The 21000-nt window shown below is 46.9% G+C and overlaps 1 protein-coding gene across 8 annotated transcripts in view; it reads right to left on the bottom strand.

The window, feature by feature from the left end:
- Positions 1 to 21000, bottom strand: part of anapc1 (anaphase promoting complex subunit 1) — a 318440-nt gene that overhangs the window by 193531 nt on the left and 103909 nt on the right. For all 8 annotated transcript variants that reach the window (XM_072500093.1, XM_072500089.1, XM_072500086.1 and 5 more), the window contains 4 exons: positions 19690 to 19726; positions 19519 to 19589; positions 15328 to 15506; positions 12030 to 12256 (listed from right to left, as the gene is read on the bottom strand). In XM_072500093.1, the coding sequence (XP_072356194.1) occupies positions 12030 to 12256; positions 15328 to 15506; positions 19519 to 19589; positions 19690 to 19726 (514 nt within the window). The remainder of the gene's footprint in view (positions 1 to 12029; positions 12257 to 15327; positions 15507 to 19518; positions 19590 to 19689; positions 19727 to 21000) is intronic.

A 21000-nucleotide genomic window follows, 5' to 3' on the forward strand; every position in this document is an offset into this window, starting at 1 on the left:
ATCATTTATATACATTACAAACGACAGAGGTCCCAGCAGTGATCCCCGGGGAACACCCCTAGCTACAGATCTCCATTCTGAAAAACACTCCTCCACCACTACTCTCTGTCTTCTATAACCAAGCCAGTTCAGTCTCCATCTAGCCAGTCCACCTCGAATCCCATGTGATTTTAGTTTTTGTACCAGTTTGCGATGTGGGACCTTGTCAAACGCTTTACTAAAGTCCACATAAACTACATCCACAGCCCTTCCCGCATTAATTTTCTTTGTCACCTCTTCAAAAAACTCAATCAAGTTGGTGCGACACGACCTTCCCCTACAAAACCATGCTACCTGTCACTAATTCCATTTTCCTCCAAATGTGCATATATCCTGTCCCTCAGTATCTTTTCCAAAAGCTTCTCCACCACTGATGTCCGGCTCACCGGCCTATAATTTGCTGGATTATCCCTGCTTTCTTTAAAGGGAACAACATTGGGAACAACATTGGCTATTCTTCAGTCCTCTGGAACCTTGCCTGGGGTCAAAGAGGTGTGAAGAGGCTGTTAAGCCCCCAGCTATTTCTCCCCTTGCCTCCTGCAGTAACCTGGGATAGATCCCATCCGGCCCTGGGCACTTGTCTACCATAATGCAATTTAGGATACTCAATACTTCACCCTTTGATGTATTGACGTTCTCAAGAGTATTCACACACCTTTCCCTGACCTCAACATCCGTCATGTCCTTCTCCCTTGTGACTACCGATACAAATTACTCATTAAGGATTTCACCCAATTCCTGTGGTTCTACGCACAACTTCCTTCCACTGTCCTTGAGTGGGCCTACCGTTTCTCTTGCTATCCTCTTGCTCCTAATATATGCATAAAAAGCCTTGGGATACTCCTTGACCATGTTAGCTAAAGACATTTCATGGTCCCTTTTAGCCTCCTAATTCCATGTTTAAGTTCCTTCCTATGTTCATTGTACTCAAGAGGATTGACAGTTTTTAGATGCCTAGTCCTATCTTTGTTTTCCTTTTGACTCAGCTTACAATTTCCCTCGTGATTAATGGTTCACGAATGCTGCCTATTCTAGCCTACATTTTTGCAGGGACATGCCTGTCCTACACTTCAATCAACAGGCCTTTAAAAGCCACCCACATGTCAGACGTGGATATTCCCTCAAATAGCCGCTCCCAATCCACATTCCCCAGTCCTGTCTAATTTGGATGTAATTGGAAGTACCCTAACCCTCACCATTCTTGTCCTTATAAATGAAAATGAAAAATGAAAATCACTTATTATCACAAGTAGGCTTCAAATGAAGTTACTGTGAAAAGCCCCTAGTCGCCACATTCCGGCGCCTGTTCGGGGAGGCTATTACGGGAATTGAACCGTGCTGCTGGCCTGCCTTGGTGTGCTTTCAAAGCCAGCGATTTAGCCCTGTGCTAAACAGCCCCTAATGACTATCTGAAATCTATGGAATTATGGGTGCGAAACACAAAATGCTCTCCCACTGAAACATCAATCCCCTGGCGTGGCTCATTCCCCAATACCAAGTCTAGTATGGCCCCCTCCCTGGTTGGATGGTCAACATACTGTATCAAAAAGCTCTCCTGGACACATCTAACAAATTGCTCTCCATCCGAGCCCCTGGCTGTAAGCGTTTCCCAGTCAATATAGGGGAAGTTAAAAGTCACCCATCAAAAAGTCACCCATGGGCAGCACGGTAGCCTTGTGGATAGCACAATTGCTTCACAGCTCCAGGGTCCCAGGTTAGATTCCAGCTTGGGTCACTGTCTGTGCGGAGTCTGCACATCCTCCCTGTGTGTGCGTGGGTTTCCTCCGGGTGCTCCGGTTTCCTCCCACAGTCCAAAGATGTGCGGGTTAGGTGGATTGGCCATGATAAATTGCCCTTAGTGTCCAAAAATTGCCCTTAGTGTTGGGTGGGGTTACTGGGTTATGGGGATAGGGTGGAGGTATTGACCTTGGGTCAGGTGCGCTTTCCAAGAGCCGGTGCAGATTCGATGGGCCGAATGGCCTCCTTCTGCACTGTAAATTCTATGATAATCTATGAAAACTAGCCTGCTTTTTTCACACCTTTTCAGTATCTGGCTACGCAACTGCTCCTCTGTCGCCTGTGGGCTGTTGGGAGATCTATACTACACTCCCAACATTGTGATTTCGCCCTTCTTATTCCTGAGCTCTACCCATAATGCCTCAGTACAAGATCCCTCCAATGTGTCCTCCCTCAACACAGCTGTGATCTGTTCCCTAATCAGCAATGCAACTTCCCCACCTCTTTTGCTTCCCCTTCTGTCCTGTCTAAAACAACAATATCCCGGAATGTTGAGCTGCCAGTCCTGTCCCTCCTTTAACCATGGCTCTGTAATTGCAATTACATCATAATTCCATGCTGTAATCCAGGCTCTCAGTTCATCTGTTTTACCTGTCATACTTCTTGCATTGAAGCAAACACACTCCAGACCTACAGGCCCGCTGAGCCCTGTGGCTTCCCTCTGCCTGCTCTTACTCTGCGCTATGTTTAGCTCAGTCTCACTTTTTTCCCCACTCTCTGCAGTTACTGATCTGCTGCTCCAGTACCCATCCCCCTGCCACACGAGTTTAAACCCTCCCGAACAGCACTTGCAAACCTCCCATCAAGGAGATTGGTGCCCCTCCAGTTCAGGTGCAACATGTCCTTCTTGTACAGGTCCCATCTTCCCCACAAGACATCCCAGTGATCCATATATGTAAAGCCCTCCCTCCTACACCAGTTCTTTAGCCACGTGACCATCTCCCTGTTCCAAGCCTCACCAGCACATGGCAGGGGGAGTAATCCTGAGATTACTACCTTAGGGTCCTGCTTTTTAGCTCCCGACCCAACTCCCTGAATGTCTTAGTACTGCTGCCTCACAGCACCAGGATGTGGAGTTTGCACTTTCTCCCCGTGTCTGCATGGGTGCTCTGGTTTCCTCCCACAGTCCAAAGATGTGATTTTTAAACCAGCTTTAAACAGAGTTCACTCAGGCTCTACTTGCAGCTGCAGTTTGTTAATTAGTTAGTTGGATCAAGCCAGTTTTCAGAGGCTAGAGTCAGACAGTATAAAGGTGAGTCATCTTACAGTGCTGACTTTGGGTGCATTAGAGTGCTATATTGAGAGTTTGGTGACTGAGGGAGTTAGGTGAGGAGTGTTGTGGGCCAGGGTTTAGAGAACCCCAAAGTGTATCATGGAATTTACCTGGCCCACAACTTTTAATAGGCTGTGGTTATTGGAACACACGGGCTTACTTTACAGGTGTGACGCTTCAGAGAGCTAAACTATGTTCATACAAAAACAATGTTTATTTATGAAACCAGTTAACACTTTATAAATCCACAGTAAACATCTTAGCAACTGTCAACACCAATCATCCCCACAGATACAATATTCTATAAGTAACCCTTAATCTGTCCTTGCAACATCCATAAGACAAAATACCATTTTTAACACAGAGATCAGGTTTAAATTCTCTACTGAGAGCAGTTATCACTTTTCTAAGCAGTTATCACTTTGAAATCACCCAAATGATCTGGAGACAGTCTTTAGATTGCAGAGAGATCCTTATACAGCTGCTTGCTTTTCCTGCAGCTATCCAGCTCTCAAAACGAAACTAAAATACACCTTGTAGCAGACAGCCCAAAGCGAAAGTAAAAACAGACGACAGACAGCCCAGCTTCACCCACACTCTGACATAACTGATAAACACCCATTTCTTAAAGGTACATCCACTACAGCTATTCTTAAAGGTACTCTCACATGACAGAAGGGAGCAAGTTGCTCCTTTCATTTCCTACATTTCCTCAAAGAGCATGAAAAGAGCCGGGAGTTTACAGAGAGTGCAGCTGACTGGGAGCAGAGCCGGAGGGTGGAGTTCCAGTTGGTTCACAGGGCAGCTACATTCTGTAAGGCAAGAGCTGTTTGTTTGTTTTTTTTGTTTTTGTTTTTTAGGGACAGCAGGCTATCTTTGTATCATTTAGCAGAATCACCAATTTTAGAGGGTTCACTTGAGAGAGTAGCAGCAGTTATATATATTTTTCTTTAGGGGGCTAACAGGTGTTTAATCTTTTTTTCCTTTTAAATCTCTTTGGGAATTCAGATCAGAGGGGATGGAGGCTAGGGCAGTTGCATGCTCCTCCTGTAGTATGTGGGTGGTGAGGGACACCACTGGTGTCCCCGCTGACTATACCTGCGGGAAGTGCACCCAACTCCAGCTCCTCAGAGACCGCGTCAGGGAACTGGAGCTGGAGGAGCCTCGGATCATCCGGGAGGCAGAGGGGGTGATAGAGAGGAGTTACAGGGAGGTAGCCACACCCAAGGTACAGGACAAGAGTAGCTGGGTTACAGTCAGGGGAAGGAAATAGAACGGGCAGAGAATGCAGGAATCCCTCGTGGCCGTTCCCCTTCAAAACAAGTATACCGTTTTGGATGGTGTTTGGGAGGGGGGGGCACCTACCAAGGGAAGGCCCTAGTGGCCAGGTCTCTGGCACTGAGCCTGGCTCTGTGGTTCAGAAGGGAAGGGGGAATAATAGAAAAGCAATAGTGATAGGAGACTCAATGGTTAGGGGGACGGATAGGAGATTCTGTGTTCGCGAATGAGACTCCCGGAAGGTATGTTGCCTCCCGGGTGCCAGGGTCAGGGATGTCTCGGATCGAGTCGACAGGATTCTTAAGGGGGAGGTGGAGCAAACAGAACATAGCCAGGGCAGCACGGTAGCATTGTGGATAGCACAATTGCTTCACAGCTCCAGGGTCCCAGGTTCGATTCCGGCTTGGGTCATTGTCTGTGGGGAGTCTGCACATCCTCCCCATGTGTGCGTGGGTTTCCTCCGGGTGCTCCGGTTTCCTCCCACAGTCCAAAGATGTGCAGGTTAGGTGGATTGGCCATAATGAATTGCCCTTCGTGTCCAAAATTGCCCTTAGTGTTGGGTTGGGTTACTGGGTTATGGGGATAAGGTGGAGGTGTTGACCTTGGGTAGGGTGCTCTTTCCAAGAGCCGGTGCAGACTCGATGGGCCGAATGGCCTCCTTCTGCACTGTAAATTCTATGATAGCCACCACCGACTTAGCCAAGAAAAGGGATGAGGAACTAAAATGTGATTTTAGGGAGTTAGGTTGGAAGCTAAAGAGCAGGACAAGCAGAGTAGTGATCTCTGGATTGCTACCGGTGCCACGTGCAAGTGAGGCAAGGAACAGAGAGCGAGTGCAGCTGAACACGTGGCTACAGGGCTGGTGCAGGAGGGAAGGCTTCAGATATGTGGATCACTGGGATATCTTCTGGGGAAGGTGGGACCTGTACATGAAGGACGGATTGCACCTAAACTGGAGGGGCACCAATATCCTGGGTGGGAGGTTTGATAGAGCTCTTCGGGAGGGTTTAAACTAGTTTGGCAGGGGGATGGGAACTGGAGCTGTGGATCTGAGGTTAGGGTAGCTGTTGAACAGTCAGAAATAGAACGCAGCAAGTCTGTGAGAAAGGATAGACAGTTGATAGGGCAAAGTTGCACTCAGTGGAATGGGTTAAAGTGTGTCTGTTTCAATGCAAGGAGTGTCAGGATCAGTACTTGGACCCGGAGGCATGGATTTCACAGGGGCAGGAAAGGCTGTTAGATGTTCAGTGGTTTAGATGTTTTAAGAAGAATAGGGAGGAGGTAAAAGAGAAGGGGGAGTGGCACTGTTAATTAGGCAGTGCATCACAGCTGCAGAAAAGGAGGTAGTCGAGGAGGGTTTGTCAATTGAGTCAGTATGGATGGAAGTCAGAAACAAGAAAGGAGCAGTCACTTTATTGGGAGTTTTCTATAGACCCCCCCAATACCAGCAGAGAGATAGAGGAACAGATTGGGTGTCAGATCTTGGAAAGGTGCAGAAGTGGCAGAGTTGTTGTCATGGGTGAGTTCAACTTCCCTAATATTGACCGGAACCTCCTTAGTGCAAATGGTTTGGATGGAGCAGATTTTGTCAGGCGTGTACAGGAAGGATTCCTGACTCAATATGTAGATAGGCCGACTGGGGGGGCATATTGGATTTGGTGCTTGGCAACAAACCCGGACAGGTGTCAGATGTCTCGGTGGGAGAGCATTTCAGTGACAGTGACCACAACTCCTTGACCTTTACCATAGTCGTGGAGAGGAATAGGAACACACAGTATGGGAAGGTATTTAATTGGGGGAGGGGAAATTGTACTGCTATTAGAACAGGAGCTGAGGAGCATAAAGTGGGAACAATTGTTCTTGGGGAAATGCACAACAGTAATGTGGGGATTGTTTAAGGAGCACTTGCTGCGAGTGCTGGATAGTTTTGTCCCACTGAGACGAGGAAGGAATGGTAAGGTGAAGGAGCCTTGGATGAGAAGAGAAGCGGAGCTTCTAGTCAAGAGGAAGAATGAAGCTTATGTAAGGTTGAGGATGCAAGAATCTGGCACAGCTCCAGATGGTTACAAGGAAGCCAGGAAGGAACTCAAAAATGGACTCGGGAGAGCTTGAAGGGGGCATGAAAATGCCATGGCGGGAAGGATTAGGGAAAACCACAAGGCATTCTACACTTACGTGAGAAATAAGAGGACGATCAGGGTGAGAGTAGGGCCGATCAGGGATAGTGGGGGGAACTTGTGCCTAGAGTCCGAGGAGATGGGGGAGGCCCTAAATGAATATTTTGCTTCAGTATTCACTAGAGAGCGGGACCTTGTTGCTCGTGAGAGCAGTGTGAACCAGGTTGGTAGGCTCAAATAGGTTGATATTAAGGAGGAGGATGTGCTGAAAATTTTGAAAAGCACCAGGATAGATAAGTCCCCTGGACCAGATGGGATATATCCAAGGTTACTCCAGGAAACGAGGGAGAAGATTGCTGCGCCATTGGCAATGATCTTTGTGTCCTCACTCTCCACTGGAGTAGTACCGGATGATTGGAGGGAGGCGAATGTTGTTCCCCTGTTCAAGAAAGGGACGAGGCAGGATTCTTGAAAGTGTGGAGGAACAGAGGGATCTTGGGGTCCACGTACATAGATTCCTCAAAGTTGCCACCCAGGTTGATAGGGTTAGAATCATAGAATTTACAGTGCCGAAGGAGGCCATTCGGCCCATCGAGTCTGCACCAGCTCTTGGAAAGAGCACCCTACCCAAGGTCAACACCTCCACCCTATCCCCCATAACCCAGTAACCCCACCCAAGACTAAGGGCAATTTTGGACACTAAGGGCAATTTATCTTCGCCAATCCACTTAACCCGCACATCTTTGGACTGTGGGAGGAAACCGGAGCACCCGGAGAAAACCCACGCACACACGGGGAGGATGTGCAGACTCCGCACAGACAGTGACCCAAGCCGGAATCAAACCTGGGACCCTGGAGCTGTGAAGCAATTGTGCTATCCACAATGCTACCGTGCTGCCCCTGTTAAGAAGGCGTATGGTGTGTTGGCTTTCATTAACAGGGGGATTGAGTTTAAGAGCCTTGAGGTTTTGCTGCAGCTTTATAAAACCCTGGTTAGACCACATTTGGAATTTTGTGTCCAGTTCAGGTCGCCTCATTTTAGGAAGGATGTGGATGCTTTGGAGAGGATGCAGAGGAAATTTACCAGGATGCTGCCTGGACTGGAGGGCATGTCTTATGAAGAAAGGTTGAGGGAGCTAGGGCTTTTCTCACTGGAGCAAAGAAGGAAGAGAGGTGAATTGAAAGAGGTGTACAAGGTGATAAGAGGCATAGATAGAGTGGATAGCCGGAGACTTTTACCTAGGGTGGAAATGGCTGTCACGGTGGGACATAGTTTTAAGGTGATTGGAGGAAGGTATAGGGGAGATGTCAGAGGTAAGTTCTTTACACAGAGGGTGGTGGGTGCGTGGAATGCACTGCCAGCAGAGCTGGTGGAGTCAGAGTCATTAGGGACATTTAAGCGACTCTTGGACAGGCACATGGACAGCAGTAAATTGAAGGGGTGTAGGTTAAGTTGATCTTAGATTAGGATAAATGGTCAGCACAACATTGTGGGCCGAAGGGCCTGTATTGTGCTGCACTGTTCTATGTTCTATGTGCAGGTTAGGTGGATTGACCATGCTAAATTGCCCCTTAGTGTGCAAAGTTTGGGTGGGGTTACGGGTTGTATGGATAGTGTGGGGGAGTGAGCCTATGTAGGGTGCTCTTTCAGAGGGCCGGTGCAGACTCGATGGGCTGAATAGCCTCCTTTTGCACTGTAGGGACTCCATGATTTTATTATCTAGAATATGGTGACCCCAATGTGCAGACATCAGAAGGCACAAAGCAGAAAGCCATGGTAAATGCTTGTTTTTCAGGCTGGAGGACGATAGGCATAGGTAGATGTGCAGAGAGCAAAGGATGCAGGAACAGGAGCAGGCAATTCAGCCCTTCAAGCCTGCTCCACCATTTAATAAGATTATGACTGATCTAACGCTCACGAAGTCCACTTGCCTCATCTCCATAACCCTTAATTTCCCAAATGATTAAAAACCTATCGACCACCACCGTGAAAATGTTCAAGGATTCCACAGTTTCCTGGGGTAAAGAATTCCAAAGATTGACTAATTTTTGCGAGGAGAAATTCTTCCTCAAATGAGCCCCTTATTCTGTGACTATGTCCTCTGATCCTGCACTTTCCCATGAGTGGACACATCCTCCCAACATTTACTCTGTCTCACCCCAAAGAATCGTATATGTTTCAATCAGATCATCTCTCATTCTTCTGAACTCCAAGGAATACAAACCCAACCCGTTTAGTCTTTCCTCATTGGCAGTCCCTCCATATATATCTTTCCTTAAATAAGGGGGCCAAAACTGTGCACAGTATTCTAAATGTGGACTCACTCGTACCTTGCACAGTTGCAGCAACACCTCTTTACTTTCATAATCCTTTTCTTTTTTTAAATAAATTTAGAGTACCCAATTATTTTTTTTTCCCCCCAATGAATGGGCAATTTAGCGTGGCCAATCCACCTAACCTGCACATCTTTGGGTTGTGGGGGTGAAACCCACCAGACATGGGGAGAATGTGCAAACTCCACACAGACAGTGACCCGGGTCCTCAGCGCCGCAGTCCCAGTGCTAACCACTGCGCCACATGCCGCCCTACACTCCTTTTCTGTACTACTTCGATACTACTTCTTACACTGTTGAAATAAAAGCTATTTGCATTCCCTATTACCTTCTGCACCTGTATGCTGGCTTTCTGGGTTTCATGAACAAGGACACCTCCTCCCCCCCCCCCAAAGTTCCTTTGTGCTACAGCTTTCTGCAGTCTCTCTCCATTTAAATAATAATCTGCCTTCTCACTCTTTCGTTCAGAATGAACAAACTCACATTTCCCCACATTGAATTCCATTTGTCAATTTTCTGCCCACTCACTTATCCTGTCAATATCTCTGTTAACTATTTATATCCTCCTGCAGTCTACCGTCCATCCCACCTTTGTATCATCTTCAAATTTGACCACAGTACACTCTGTTCCTTCTTCCAAATCATTAATATATATTGTGAAGAGCTGGGGTCCCAGCACTGATCCCTGTGGCACTCCACTGGTTATTGCCCTCCAACCTGAGAAAGACCCCCTTAACACTACTCATTGCTTCCTGTTCCTTCTATCCATGCCAAATTATAACCTCCAACACCCATTTTGTGCAGTAGGCTTTTGTGTGGCACCTTATCAAATGCCTTTTGAAAATCCAAATATACAATATCGACTGGTTCTCCTCTATCTACTCTGGCTGATACCTCCTCAAAGTACTCGAGTAAATTTGTCAGGCATAATTTCCCCTTCATGAAACCATGCCGACTCTGCATGATCAGATTATGACTTTCCAAATGCATTGCTATTCTCTCCTTAATAATCAATATCTTCCAATAACTCAAATTGGATCTTGGTTTGGGTGTATGCAACTCCACTTAAAAAAAAAAAATTCCGAATACCAATTTTTTTTTCTCCAATTAAGGGGCAATTTTGCGTGGCCAATCCACCTAACCTGCACATCTTTGGGTTGGGGGAGGGGGGGGGGGGGTGAAATCCACACAGACACGGGGAGAATGTGCAAACTCCACACAGCCAGTGACCTGGATCGAACTTGGGCCCACAGCGCAGTAGGCAGCTGTGCTAACCCTGTATGCAACTCCACCTTGGTTTTCCGGCCTTTCATTTTTTTTGCCACGGCAAAATTGAGATGTTGGACTGATCTAGCCGCAAAGAACAGAGGGAAAAGACTGAACACTTCTCTGAGAAAGATGCACAATATTGGTGCAAAATATGATCCTTTATCACAATTTGCAACACAGGCTGGATCTCAAAATAGCTGCATGATAAAGCAGAAATCAGAGGCATCATTCCATAAGCCAAGTGGCAGTCGTGGGGTGAAGGTGGAAAGAGAAAGAGGAATTTCCAAAATGTCCACCAGGAATGCGTTTCATTTCTGATTCAAATTGAGGTGAACAAAAGGACAGACCAATAATTTCCTGTTTATTGGAATCCAATAAACGGCTGTACCGAGGTGTGCATTATGTCAGAGCCGCCCAAACCACAGAAACTAAATAGATCTGTCGAAAACAAGCTCAGATTAACGTTTCAGTTTGATTCCCCCCCCATTCGGTGCAACCACTGGTTAAGGAGGCAAGTGGTTGAACGGTGCAGAACAGGAAGGCCACCGGTTCAATCGTTGGCCCCTGCCACAGATGAGTGCACCTCAGCCAGATCCTGACTGGAGACTCGTGCACAAATGGGGTTGTCATTGCCCCACCCCACACACACAGTCAAATCATTTGCTGCCAACATTGTCTGAGCTCACACATTAAAGAATGGCCACTTGAGAAAGACACTGGGGGGGGATGAGCAGCGCAATAATCGAACCGAGCACAGATGCCTTCAGCAAGAAAGCTGGTGGCTGTAGAAGCCAATAGAGTCCATTCTTTCGTTCTCATTGCTTGCTTCAAGTCTCATTCATAGAGTGCAACAACTGGCATTTACACAGTGCCTTCCCACAACATCAGTGCCCCAAAGCCTTTTACAGCCAACCACGTGCTTCTGAAGTGTAGGAAACGCAGCAGTCAAATTACCCACTACGAGCTCCCACAAAATGTAATCAGAGGTGTTTTAGGTGTTGGATATTTGCCATGACATATTTTAACAGCCGCCTGAAGAGGTTCAGTTTAACACCTCATCCAAAAGGCGGCACCTCTAACAGTGCAGCATTCCCTCAATATTGCACTGAAGTGTCAAGCTGGATTTTGCGCTCAAATTTCTTTGGCTCGGAGGCGTGAGCTTGCCCCTATTGGATAATCACTCCTTATTCTATCAAACAAACATTTCCAAGTTCTAATCTCCATAAATTAATGAATAGGTCACAATAGCACTCACTTCACAATGTTTTTTGTGATATACTCACTCTCTCTTGAATCTTGAAGCATTGCTTCTGATTGCAGTATGAAAGAGGTTGAGAGCACAGACGCAGGTCGTGGAGTCAATTACATCTGTGCCAGTTCCTTGCTGAGGAAAAGACCCTGTGTGGGATTCTCCGAGCCAAAATCACGATCGGCGCGGGGGCGGAGAATGGGCGTTTACGCCAAAATCTGGTCTGACGCCGCTCCGGTCCCCGGAGAATCGCCGTGAATCGCACACGCGGTCTACGCAGCGTGGGTAGGGGGCATTGACAGAGGCCCCCACGGCGATGGGGTCATAGCCCCATTATTAGAGAATCCCGCACCCTAGCTGTACACCACTTCACAAAAGGTTGCTCAGAAACTAAACTGTGAGATGCTCAAAGATAGCACAGAACTATTTCCCCTCCAGATCCCTTCCCCACCAATGGCTGAAATCCGTCTCCTCCACTTGCTATCACTTCTCACCGAAATCTGCCCTGGTGGATTGCGGACACGGGCTCCATTCCATGACTCCCATCAAACACCATACTGGGGCTTCAATATGCTCTCATACCAAGCTGATAGAACAGTTACAATTGCAATTCTGATAACCACAGTGTGTAAGCTAGAGCTCGTTTGTGCTCGGTTTTGAAATGCTTCTTTACCTGTTTTCCTTCTCCTCGATATACTCGTGGTCACTCACTTCTGGCATCTGTACAACATTAACACGGACAGGGTGTGTGCTCTGAAGCAGGCGTCGAACCTCCTGAACACGCAGATCTTCATTCCAGATTAAGGACATCAGATCCTGATTCATGTCATTCATTCCATCTTCCTCTTCCTCAGCTTCATTCCCAGAGACTCCGTCAGATAGCAACACGTGCCCAAGAGCCTGCAAAGGAGATCACATTAGCACACAAACAGTTTCTGGACATTTCGGAGAGGAATAGCTTGCAGCCCCATCGTGGCTCACCTGATTAAGATGGCGACTAGCTCAGCCTCGCTCAGGAGGATGCTACGGAGTTATCTAATCTGGGGTGGGGTTGGGGCAAGTGTAGCAATTGGCCTCAGTGTCCTGGGTTAGGGAGGGGGATATGAACCAAAAAGCCTCCACCCCTTCCCAATTTCCAGTCATCCCTGCTGGAAGTGTGTAGGTATCATGAATATGAAGACATAACACCAATGTTGCCGTCCCCCTCCCCAGTAGCCAGCTGTCACTCATGTAAAGACTCACATTCGAATAATGACTGCTTGATGGTGTAGAATGACCAGGTCTTGCGGAAATGTAAAGTAAGTAAAAGTCACCATAGTCGCAGATGACCATCGGCTGCTTTCCCCTTTTTGGGGGGGGGGGGGGGGGGGGGGGAATCACCACAGCTCAGGCGGGGAGCAAGGTTGAGAAGACGAGGCCTTCATGAATAACCTCAGCCGGTACGGGGAATTGAACCCGCGCTGCTGCTGGTCTCGCTCTGCGTCACAAACCAGCTGTCCAGCCAACTGAGCTAACCAGTGGAAATGTACCCTGGCCAAACATTCATAACCTCAGGTGGAGGAGAGAGAAAACAGAGAGGAATGTACAAAAAGCAGTTGTAGCTGACACTCTGTAATCTTGGCCTCAAGAAATGACGGATAGGTGTTTGCAAATACAATAGTTGCTTTTCATGAAACAATACCCTAATTTATATTGATAGTTTGAGGTCACATCGGTAGATTCAATCATTCGGTGTATTATAATAATAATCTTTATTAGTGTCACAAGTAGGCTTACATTAACATTGCAAAAAGTTAATGTGAAAATCCCCTCGTTGCCACACTCCAGCGCCTGATTGGGTACACAGAGGGAGAATTCAGAATGTCCAAATCACCTAGCAACACGTCTTTCGGAACTTGTGGGAGGAAACCGGAATGTTCTCCCTGCGTCTGCGTGGGTTTCTTCCGGGTGCTCTAGTTTCCTCCCACAGAGGCTGGTTTAGCACAGGGCTAAAGAGCTGGCTTTAAAGCAGACCAAGGCAGGCCAGCAGCACAGTTCAATTCCCATACCAGCCTCCCCGAACAGGCGCCGGAATGTGGCGAATAGGGGCTTTTCGCAGTAACTTAATTTTGAAGCCTATTTGTGACAGTAAGCAATTTTCAATCTTTTTCATTTCAGTCCAAAGATGTGTGGGGTAGGTGGATTGGCTATGCTAAATTGCCCCTTAGTGTCCAGGGATGTGCAGGTTGGGTGATGAGGTTGCAGGGATAGGGCGGTACATGGATCGGTGCAGACTTGATGGGCCGAATGGTCTCCTTCTGTACTGTAGGGATTCTATGAAATCCACAAGTTTCTAATTCAGGAGTGCCACCAACTAGTCAAGAATGTTGACACTTGTACCAGTGCAAAGCATATTTACTCTAAAATTTTCCAAAGGAATTTACATATAAGGCCCATGTTTCTCACTCGAGTTTGCTCCACCAGTTTAGCTCAGTTGGCTGGTTTGTGATACAGAGCAAGGCCAACAGAGCGGGTTCAATTCCCTTACCGGTTGAGGTTATTTATGAAGGCCCCACCTTCTCAACTTTGCCCCTCGGTGACTTTAAGGTTAACTCACCACCAGCCAGCTCTCCCCCTCAAAGGGGAAAGCAGCCTTTGTGCGGGCCAAGGTTCCCTTCTAAGCTACACAGCATTCAGCAATCCAGAATGTACCATGCCATGCAGCAAACGGATTGCGTACAATAGAAAAAGGCTAGAGGGAATGTTGGCATGAAGTTGAGCTTTATGTGCCAGACTTTACGCTACTTTTAGGGGTGGCACTGTGGCACAGAGGTTACCACCTCTGCCTCACAGCACCAGGGACTCAGATTCAATTCCAGCTTTGGGGGTGACTGTGTGCAGTTTGCACTTTCTCCCCATGCCTGCGTGGGTTTCCTCCGGGTTCTCTGGTTTCCTCCCACTGTCCAAAGATGTGCAGGTTAGGTGAATTGGCCAAGCTAAATTGCCCCTTCGTGTCCAGGGATGTGCAGGTTAGATGGAGGTACAGGGATAAGGCGTGGGGCCTGGTTAGGCTGCTCTTTTGGAGGGCCTTTGCAGATCCGGTAGGCTGAATGGCCTCCTTCTGCACTGTCGGGATTCTATGGAGTCTCTCACTTGCGGCTGCTTTGCAAGAGATTGCACCAAGTCTGACAAACATTGCACAAATTCAACATCTGACACATGCAGGAATGGCATTCATTTTTCACTAAAACTATCTTCATAGATCAGCATTCGATGACCTGTGTAAACACTGTGGGAGCAGCCCCGCAAATCACATTCATATGTTTTGGTCCTGTCCGAAACTGAAGGGGTATTGGAAGGAAGTCTTCAGGGTTCTCCCGAGGGTGGCGCATGCAAGGTTTGAACCAGGTCCTCTGGAAGCTATATTCGGGGTGTCGGATCAGCCGGGATTGGAAGCGGGTGCGGAGGCAGATGTCTTAGCCTTTGCTGATTGCCTGAAGGCGGGTCCTGTTGGGGTGGACGTCGGCTTCTTCGCCCTGTGACACGGCTTGGCGGGGGGGACCCGCTAGCATTTTTAACGCTCGAGAAGGTGAAGTTTGAGCAGAGGGGAAGGATGCAAGGGTTCTACAATTCGTGGACATTGTTTATCATGCACTTTCAAGAATTGGATGACATCAAACATTAGGGGGAAGTGGGGTTGAGGGTATGGGTAATTGGTGATGATGTACGGGATGACTGTTGATTCTTTTTTTCCCCTGTATTTAAAATGCTGGGGATGGTTGGGGTTTATAGGATGAAGGGGTTGTTGGTCAGGAGATTAACATTGTATTTGTTATTGTTGGTTATTTGTTGTTGGATGTAGATTTGATGGAAATGTGAAAATGGAGGAGAATAAAAATATTTTTTTAAAAATAGATCAGCATTAGAAGCTTCAAGAACAAACCCTTCTGTTCTCAAAGCTCACGCTGACAGAAAACTCAGTATGAACTTACAGATTTTGTCTTGTGCAGGTTTCCTTCATGTGCCTGCTTGGACAGGTCCTGACGTCCAATAAGTGAACAGGCAGCTTCAGACCAATCTGAGGAAGGCTGTTCACGGCAGTGATAAATAGCATCCCGTATTGGGAGAGCAACCCCAAAGGGAACGGACTCCAAATCCTTCAAGGTAAATCCTGGAGAAGCAATAGAACACAGGTGATTTTTACACTGAATGTTCTTGCTTTATAAAGGTGTTAACTATACGGTAGATATCTGGACACTATTAACATCAAGGAAAATGATGGAGAGGTAAAGAATCAGCCATGGTCTGAATGTCAAAGCAAGTTCGATGGGCCAAATGGCCTACTCCTGCTCCTTTGTTCCTCCAAGTAACTGGTGCACAAACATGAATGTACAAAGCATCTTGCAGGCACTTAACAATATTGTAGTTTTCTTTCTTTGGGGGTGAATGCTACTCAGCACTTTCTAATCACAGATTGGTTAAACAGAGGGCTCAAGACACGCACCTACTCCAACTTGCTTCATTGTCTGGCTGTGCAATAACCAAAAGTTTGATCCCTATTGTTCTGAAGTTGTAGATCTCAGCTCCAGATCATCAGGAACGTGCTCCAAACGGTCCGAGTTGGGATGTGAATAAGAGGCAATCACAGGGAGCAAGCTCCACTCTGATGCACCCCTCATTCCAACAGCTGTCTGGCAGTCACTGTGCAGGTGCCCGTGAATACAAACTTCCTGAATGAGGTCTGTGGAGGTGCCTAGCACTAACCAAATTGTACAAGGAGTCCACACCTTCAGGAGGACATAGGGTACGGTTGCTTACAAGGGTAAGGCTGCTTCAAGAAGACCACCATCATACGCCAAAGAATAACCAGGCAACATGCCTCAATGACTACCGTCCGGTGGCCTTGACATCTATCATTATGAAGTCCTTCAAGAGGTTGGTCATGGGACACATCAAGTCCATACTCCCAGAATGCCCTGGCCCACTGCAATTCACATACTGCCACAACAGGTCCACAGCAAACGCCACCTCCCTGGCCCTACACTCATCCCGAGAACATTTCGACAACAAGGACTCCCACGTCAGATCCCTATTCATTCAACACCATAATCCCAGCCAAGCTCATATCAAAACACCAAAACCTAGGACTAGGCTCCTCCCTCTGCAACTGGATCCTTGACTTTCTGACCCATAGAACGTAATCAGCAAGGAAAAACAACACCTTCTCCACGATAGTCCTCAATACCAGGACCCTGCAAGGCCCCCTACTATACTCCCTATACACACACGACTCCAACTACAATTTGGCTCCAACTCCATTTACAGGTTTGCTGATGACACGACCGCAGTAGGTCGGATCTCAAACAACGATGAAATGAAAATGAAATGAAAATCGCTTATCGTCACAAGTAGGCTTCAAATGAAGTTACTGTGAAAAGCCCCTAGTCGCCACATTCCGGCACCTGTTCGAGGAGGCTGGTACGGGAATTGAACCGTGCTGCTGGCCTGCCTGGGTCTGCTTTAAAAGCCAGCGATTTAGCCCAGTGTGCTAAACAAGCCCCTAAGTCAGAGTGCAGGAGGGAGATAGAGAATCTCGTGGAATGATGTAACGACAACAATCCCTCAACGTCAGCAAAACTAAGGAGCTGGTCATTGACATCAGGAAGCAAAGTATCGTACACACCCCTGTCTGCATCAATGGTGCTGAGGTGACCATGGTTCACAGCTTCAAATTCCTAGGTGTGCACATCACCAACAATCTGTCCTGGTCCACCCACGTCGACACTACAACCAAGAAAGCACAACAGTGCCTATACTTCCTTAGGAAACTAAGGAAATTTGGCATGTCCACATTGACTCTTACTAATTTTTACAGACGCACCATAGAAAGGATCCTATCTGGCTGCATCACAATCTGTTATAGCGACTCCTCGACCCAAGACCGTAAGAAATTACATAGAGTCACGAACACAGCCCAGTCCACCACACGAACCTACCTCCCGTCTATCGACTCTGCCGACACCTCCCGCTGCCTTGGGAAAGTGGGCAGCATAATCAAAGTCCCCTCCCACCTGGGGTATTCTCTCTTCCTACCGCTTCCATCGGGGAGGATATATAAAAGTCTGAGAACACGCACTAACAGATTCAAAAACAGCTTCTTTCCCGCTGTTGCCAGACTCCTCAATGACCCTCTTATGGACTGAACTGGTCTCTTCACACATCTTCTCTACTGAGTAGTACTACACTCTGTATGCTTCACCCGATATCTGTGTCTATGTATTTACTTTATGTATATATCGTATGTCCTATGTTTTTTCATGTAATGGAATGATCTGTCTGGAGGGCAGCACGGTGGCACAGTGGTTAGCACTGCTGCCTCATGGCGCCGAGGTCCCAGGTTCGATCCCGACACTGTCCGTGGGGAGTTTGCACATTCTCCCCGTGCTTGCGTGGGTTTCACCCCACAACCCAAAGATGTGCAGGTTAGGTGGATTGGCCATGCTAAATTGCCCCTTAATTGGAAAAAATGAATTGGGTACTCTAAATTTTTTTTTCAAGGAATGATCTGTGTGGACTCTACGCAGCACAATACTTTTCACTGTACCTCAGTGCACATGACAATAAATCCAAATCAGGAGCCTGTGAAGTAGTAAACTGTAAATATAATTCCACGTCTTAACGCATGGCAATGACGTTGAAAGATCTGTGCCAATGGGTTCACTTATTTCATGATCATTGCCTGAAAAGGTGGTGGAAGCAGATTCAAAACGGAATGGAACTAATTCGAGACCATTTCAAATAGTCAACTTAAGTACAATGGGCCAAACATCCTCCTTCTATGCTATGAGTTTCGGTTTTCCCCATCGGCTCTTTGGAGAGGTGGTGGCTTAGTGGTATTGACTCAGGCTAAAATTGCTCTGGAGACCTGGGTTTGAATCCCACCATGGCAGATGGTGAAGTTTGAATTTATTTATTTATTTATTTTTTAAAATCGGGAATTAAAAATCAAATGATAACCATGAAACCATTGTCAGTTGTCGTACAAATCCATCTGGTTCACTACTGTCCTTTAGGGAAGTAAATCTGCCGTCCTTGCCTACATCTGACTCCAGATCCACAGCAATGTGGTTGACTCAACTGCCCCCTTAAATGGCTGAGTAAACTACTCAGTTCAAGGGCTATTAAGGATGGGCAACAATGCTGGACCAGCCGGTGATGCCCACATTCCATTAATGATTTTTTTAAAATGACCATGCTGTTATGGGCCAAGGTTTAGAGAACCCCAAAGTGTATCATGGAGTTCACCTGACCCACAACTTTCAATCGATTGTGGTATGGGGAGCACACGGCCCACTCTACAGGCACGGTAAAGCAGAAATGGAAAAGTATTTTGTAAAGCAAAACAATGTTTATTCTATGAACTCAAGTTAACCTTTTTAAAACATAGTGAACATCTTAGCAACCATTAATTCAAATACAACCCCCAAAGACTACAACACTAAGTAATCCTTTAAGCTTTCCTTTTAACACCCATAAGACTTTTAAAAAAAACAAAACAACTTTTAGCAGAAGCACAGCAGGTTAAAGTCACTACTGAGAGCAGTTATTAGTTTAAATCACCAAAGGATCGATTTACAGTTTTTAGGTTACAGAGAGAGACTTATACACCTTCTGGCTGTGACTGCAGCTATCCAGCTCTGAAAACAAACTAAAAGACACCCTGCAGCAAACAGCCTAAAACAAAAGTAAAAAGCTGACATACAGCCCAGCTCCACCCACTCTCTGACATCACTGTAGTAATAAACACCCATTTCTTAAAGGTACACTCACTACAGCTATTTCTATACACACCCATTTATAAACACCCATTTCTTAAAGGTACTCTCACATGACAATGCACAATGACGGGATGGAGCTCTACTCCCAGGTAGGTACAAAAGATGCTGCAAGACTTATTCGGAGAGCAGCCCACAATATCAGACTTCCCTTTCCATCCTATTTTGAAAGACGGAGTCCCTGGTCTCTTCCCCCCCGCCCGGCCCCCCGGCTCAGTCCTCCGAGTGTTTGAAACTGCAGCTGTCAGACTGCGTGATGTCTTGGTGCCCCAAATTGATGCACTGCTGGCCACGCAATGTTCAGATATTTAACAATAATACAGTGATATTTCTGACTTGGAAGCTTACCTAAGTTTGTAAGCGAGATCACCAGCTTTGCCGCTAGGCTGGAGGACAAGGTGCCTGGATTCAAACTGAGCCTGAGGAGAGAGGGAGACATATTTATAAGCACGGGCTTTGCATCAGTCAGCAGCAGAATGAAGAAAAAATTGCCATGCCAACAGTTTTGACGTTCATTACCTTTTGTCATCTTCCTCCGCTTGCTGCTTCCTTTGCCCTGTTGAATTGTTCGGAATATGTAGTGACAAAAAGGTGACAAAATTATTACAGGTGAGGACATAATTTCAACCTCAGCCCTTCCAATTGCTATCTACACCTCAACGGGAGTGTTACAGCCCCATTCCAGATGTATATATTTTAACAATATTCTGTGATAAACAGAAACTGAAGCACAGCACGACTTCCACTGGGGCCTTTCATGAGCTCAAGTGACAAGGAATCATTGCGAGGGGAAACGGCGCTCATACCATCAAACTGCACAACACCAAGAGCTTAAAATTCTCTTGCCCTACGTAGCATGACGTCCCCGCTGCAGTGAGAATGTCCCTGCTGTGTGATAACTCACTTATGCACTAATGCAAAACAATTAGCTTGCTAAACAGGAAAAGCAAAGACAATTCACAAGGAGGATGCCAGAAACTAAGAGGTTGTAACCATCAGGAGTAACTGAACAGGTTGGGATTCTTATCTCTGGAGGGGAGATAGAACATACAGTGCAGAAGGAGGCCATTCGGCCCATCGAGTCTGCACCAACCCACTTAAGCCCTCACTTCTACCCCATTTTTTCCAATTAAGGGGCAATTTAGCGTGGCCAATCCACCTAACCTGCACGTCTTTGGACTGTGGGAGGAAACTGGAGCACCCGGAGGAAACCCACGGGGAGAACATGCAGACTCCGCACAGAAAGTGACCCAGCAGGGTCGCTGTGAAGCCACAGTGCTATGCTACCGTGCTGACACGCGCTACTGTCCATTTTCTATGAATTGTTGATTCATTTCAGATTTTGTTTGGTATAGGGGCAAGACCATTATTATAAATTACATGGAAACGACGTCCGGTGGTGGCTATGGAGGAGTAGGTCGCACATTTGTTAGCTCCCGCCTGTAATGGACTTTTGGACGTTTTCCCCCCGGTTTTTCCTGGATTTTATGGGATAAATCGGTGAAGAGTGAGACAGTCAGGAGAAATCCCCCTCCGGTGTACAGAGAATTGGACCAGAAGTGGCCATGTGAGACGACAAAGTCCTATAAGGGAGACGCAAGCAGAGCTGGTAACACGGGACAGAATGAGATGGCTAGGGGAGATGGCTTGGCGGGGGCGGGGGAAATAACCTGATAGAGGCCCTCCAGATTATGAAAGGATTTGTTTGGGTAGACACAAGAAGTAGGGCCCATAAATATATGATTGTCATTAATAGATATGGGAAGGCAGTGGCATGGTGGTATGGTCACTGAACTGATCATCTAGAGACTCCGGGAAATCATCTTGCGA

This window comes from Scyliorhinus torazame, chromosome 4 (genome assembly GCF_047496885.1).
Source record: "Scyliorhinus torazame isolate Kashiwa2021f chromosome 4, sScyTor2.1, whole genome shotgun sequence".
In the NCBI taxonomy this organism is placed as follows: Eukaryota; Metazoa; Chordata; class Chondrichthyes; order Carcharhiniformes; family Scyliorhinidae; genus Scyliorhinus; species Scyliorhinus torazame.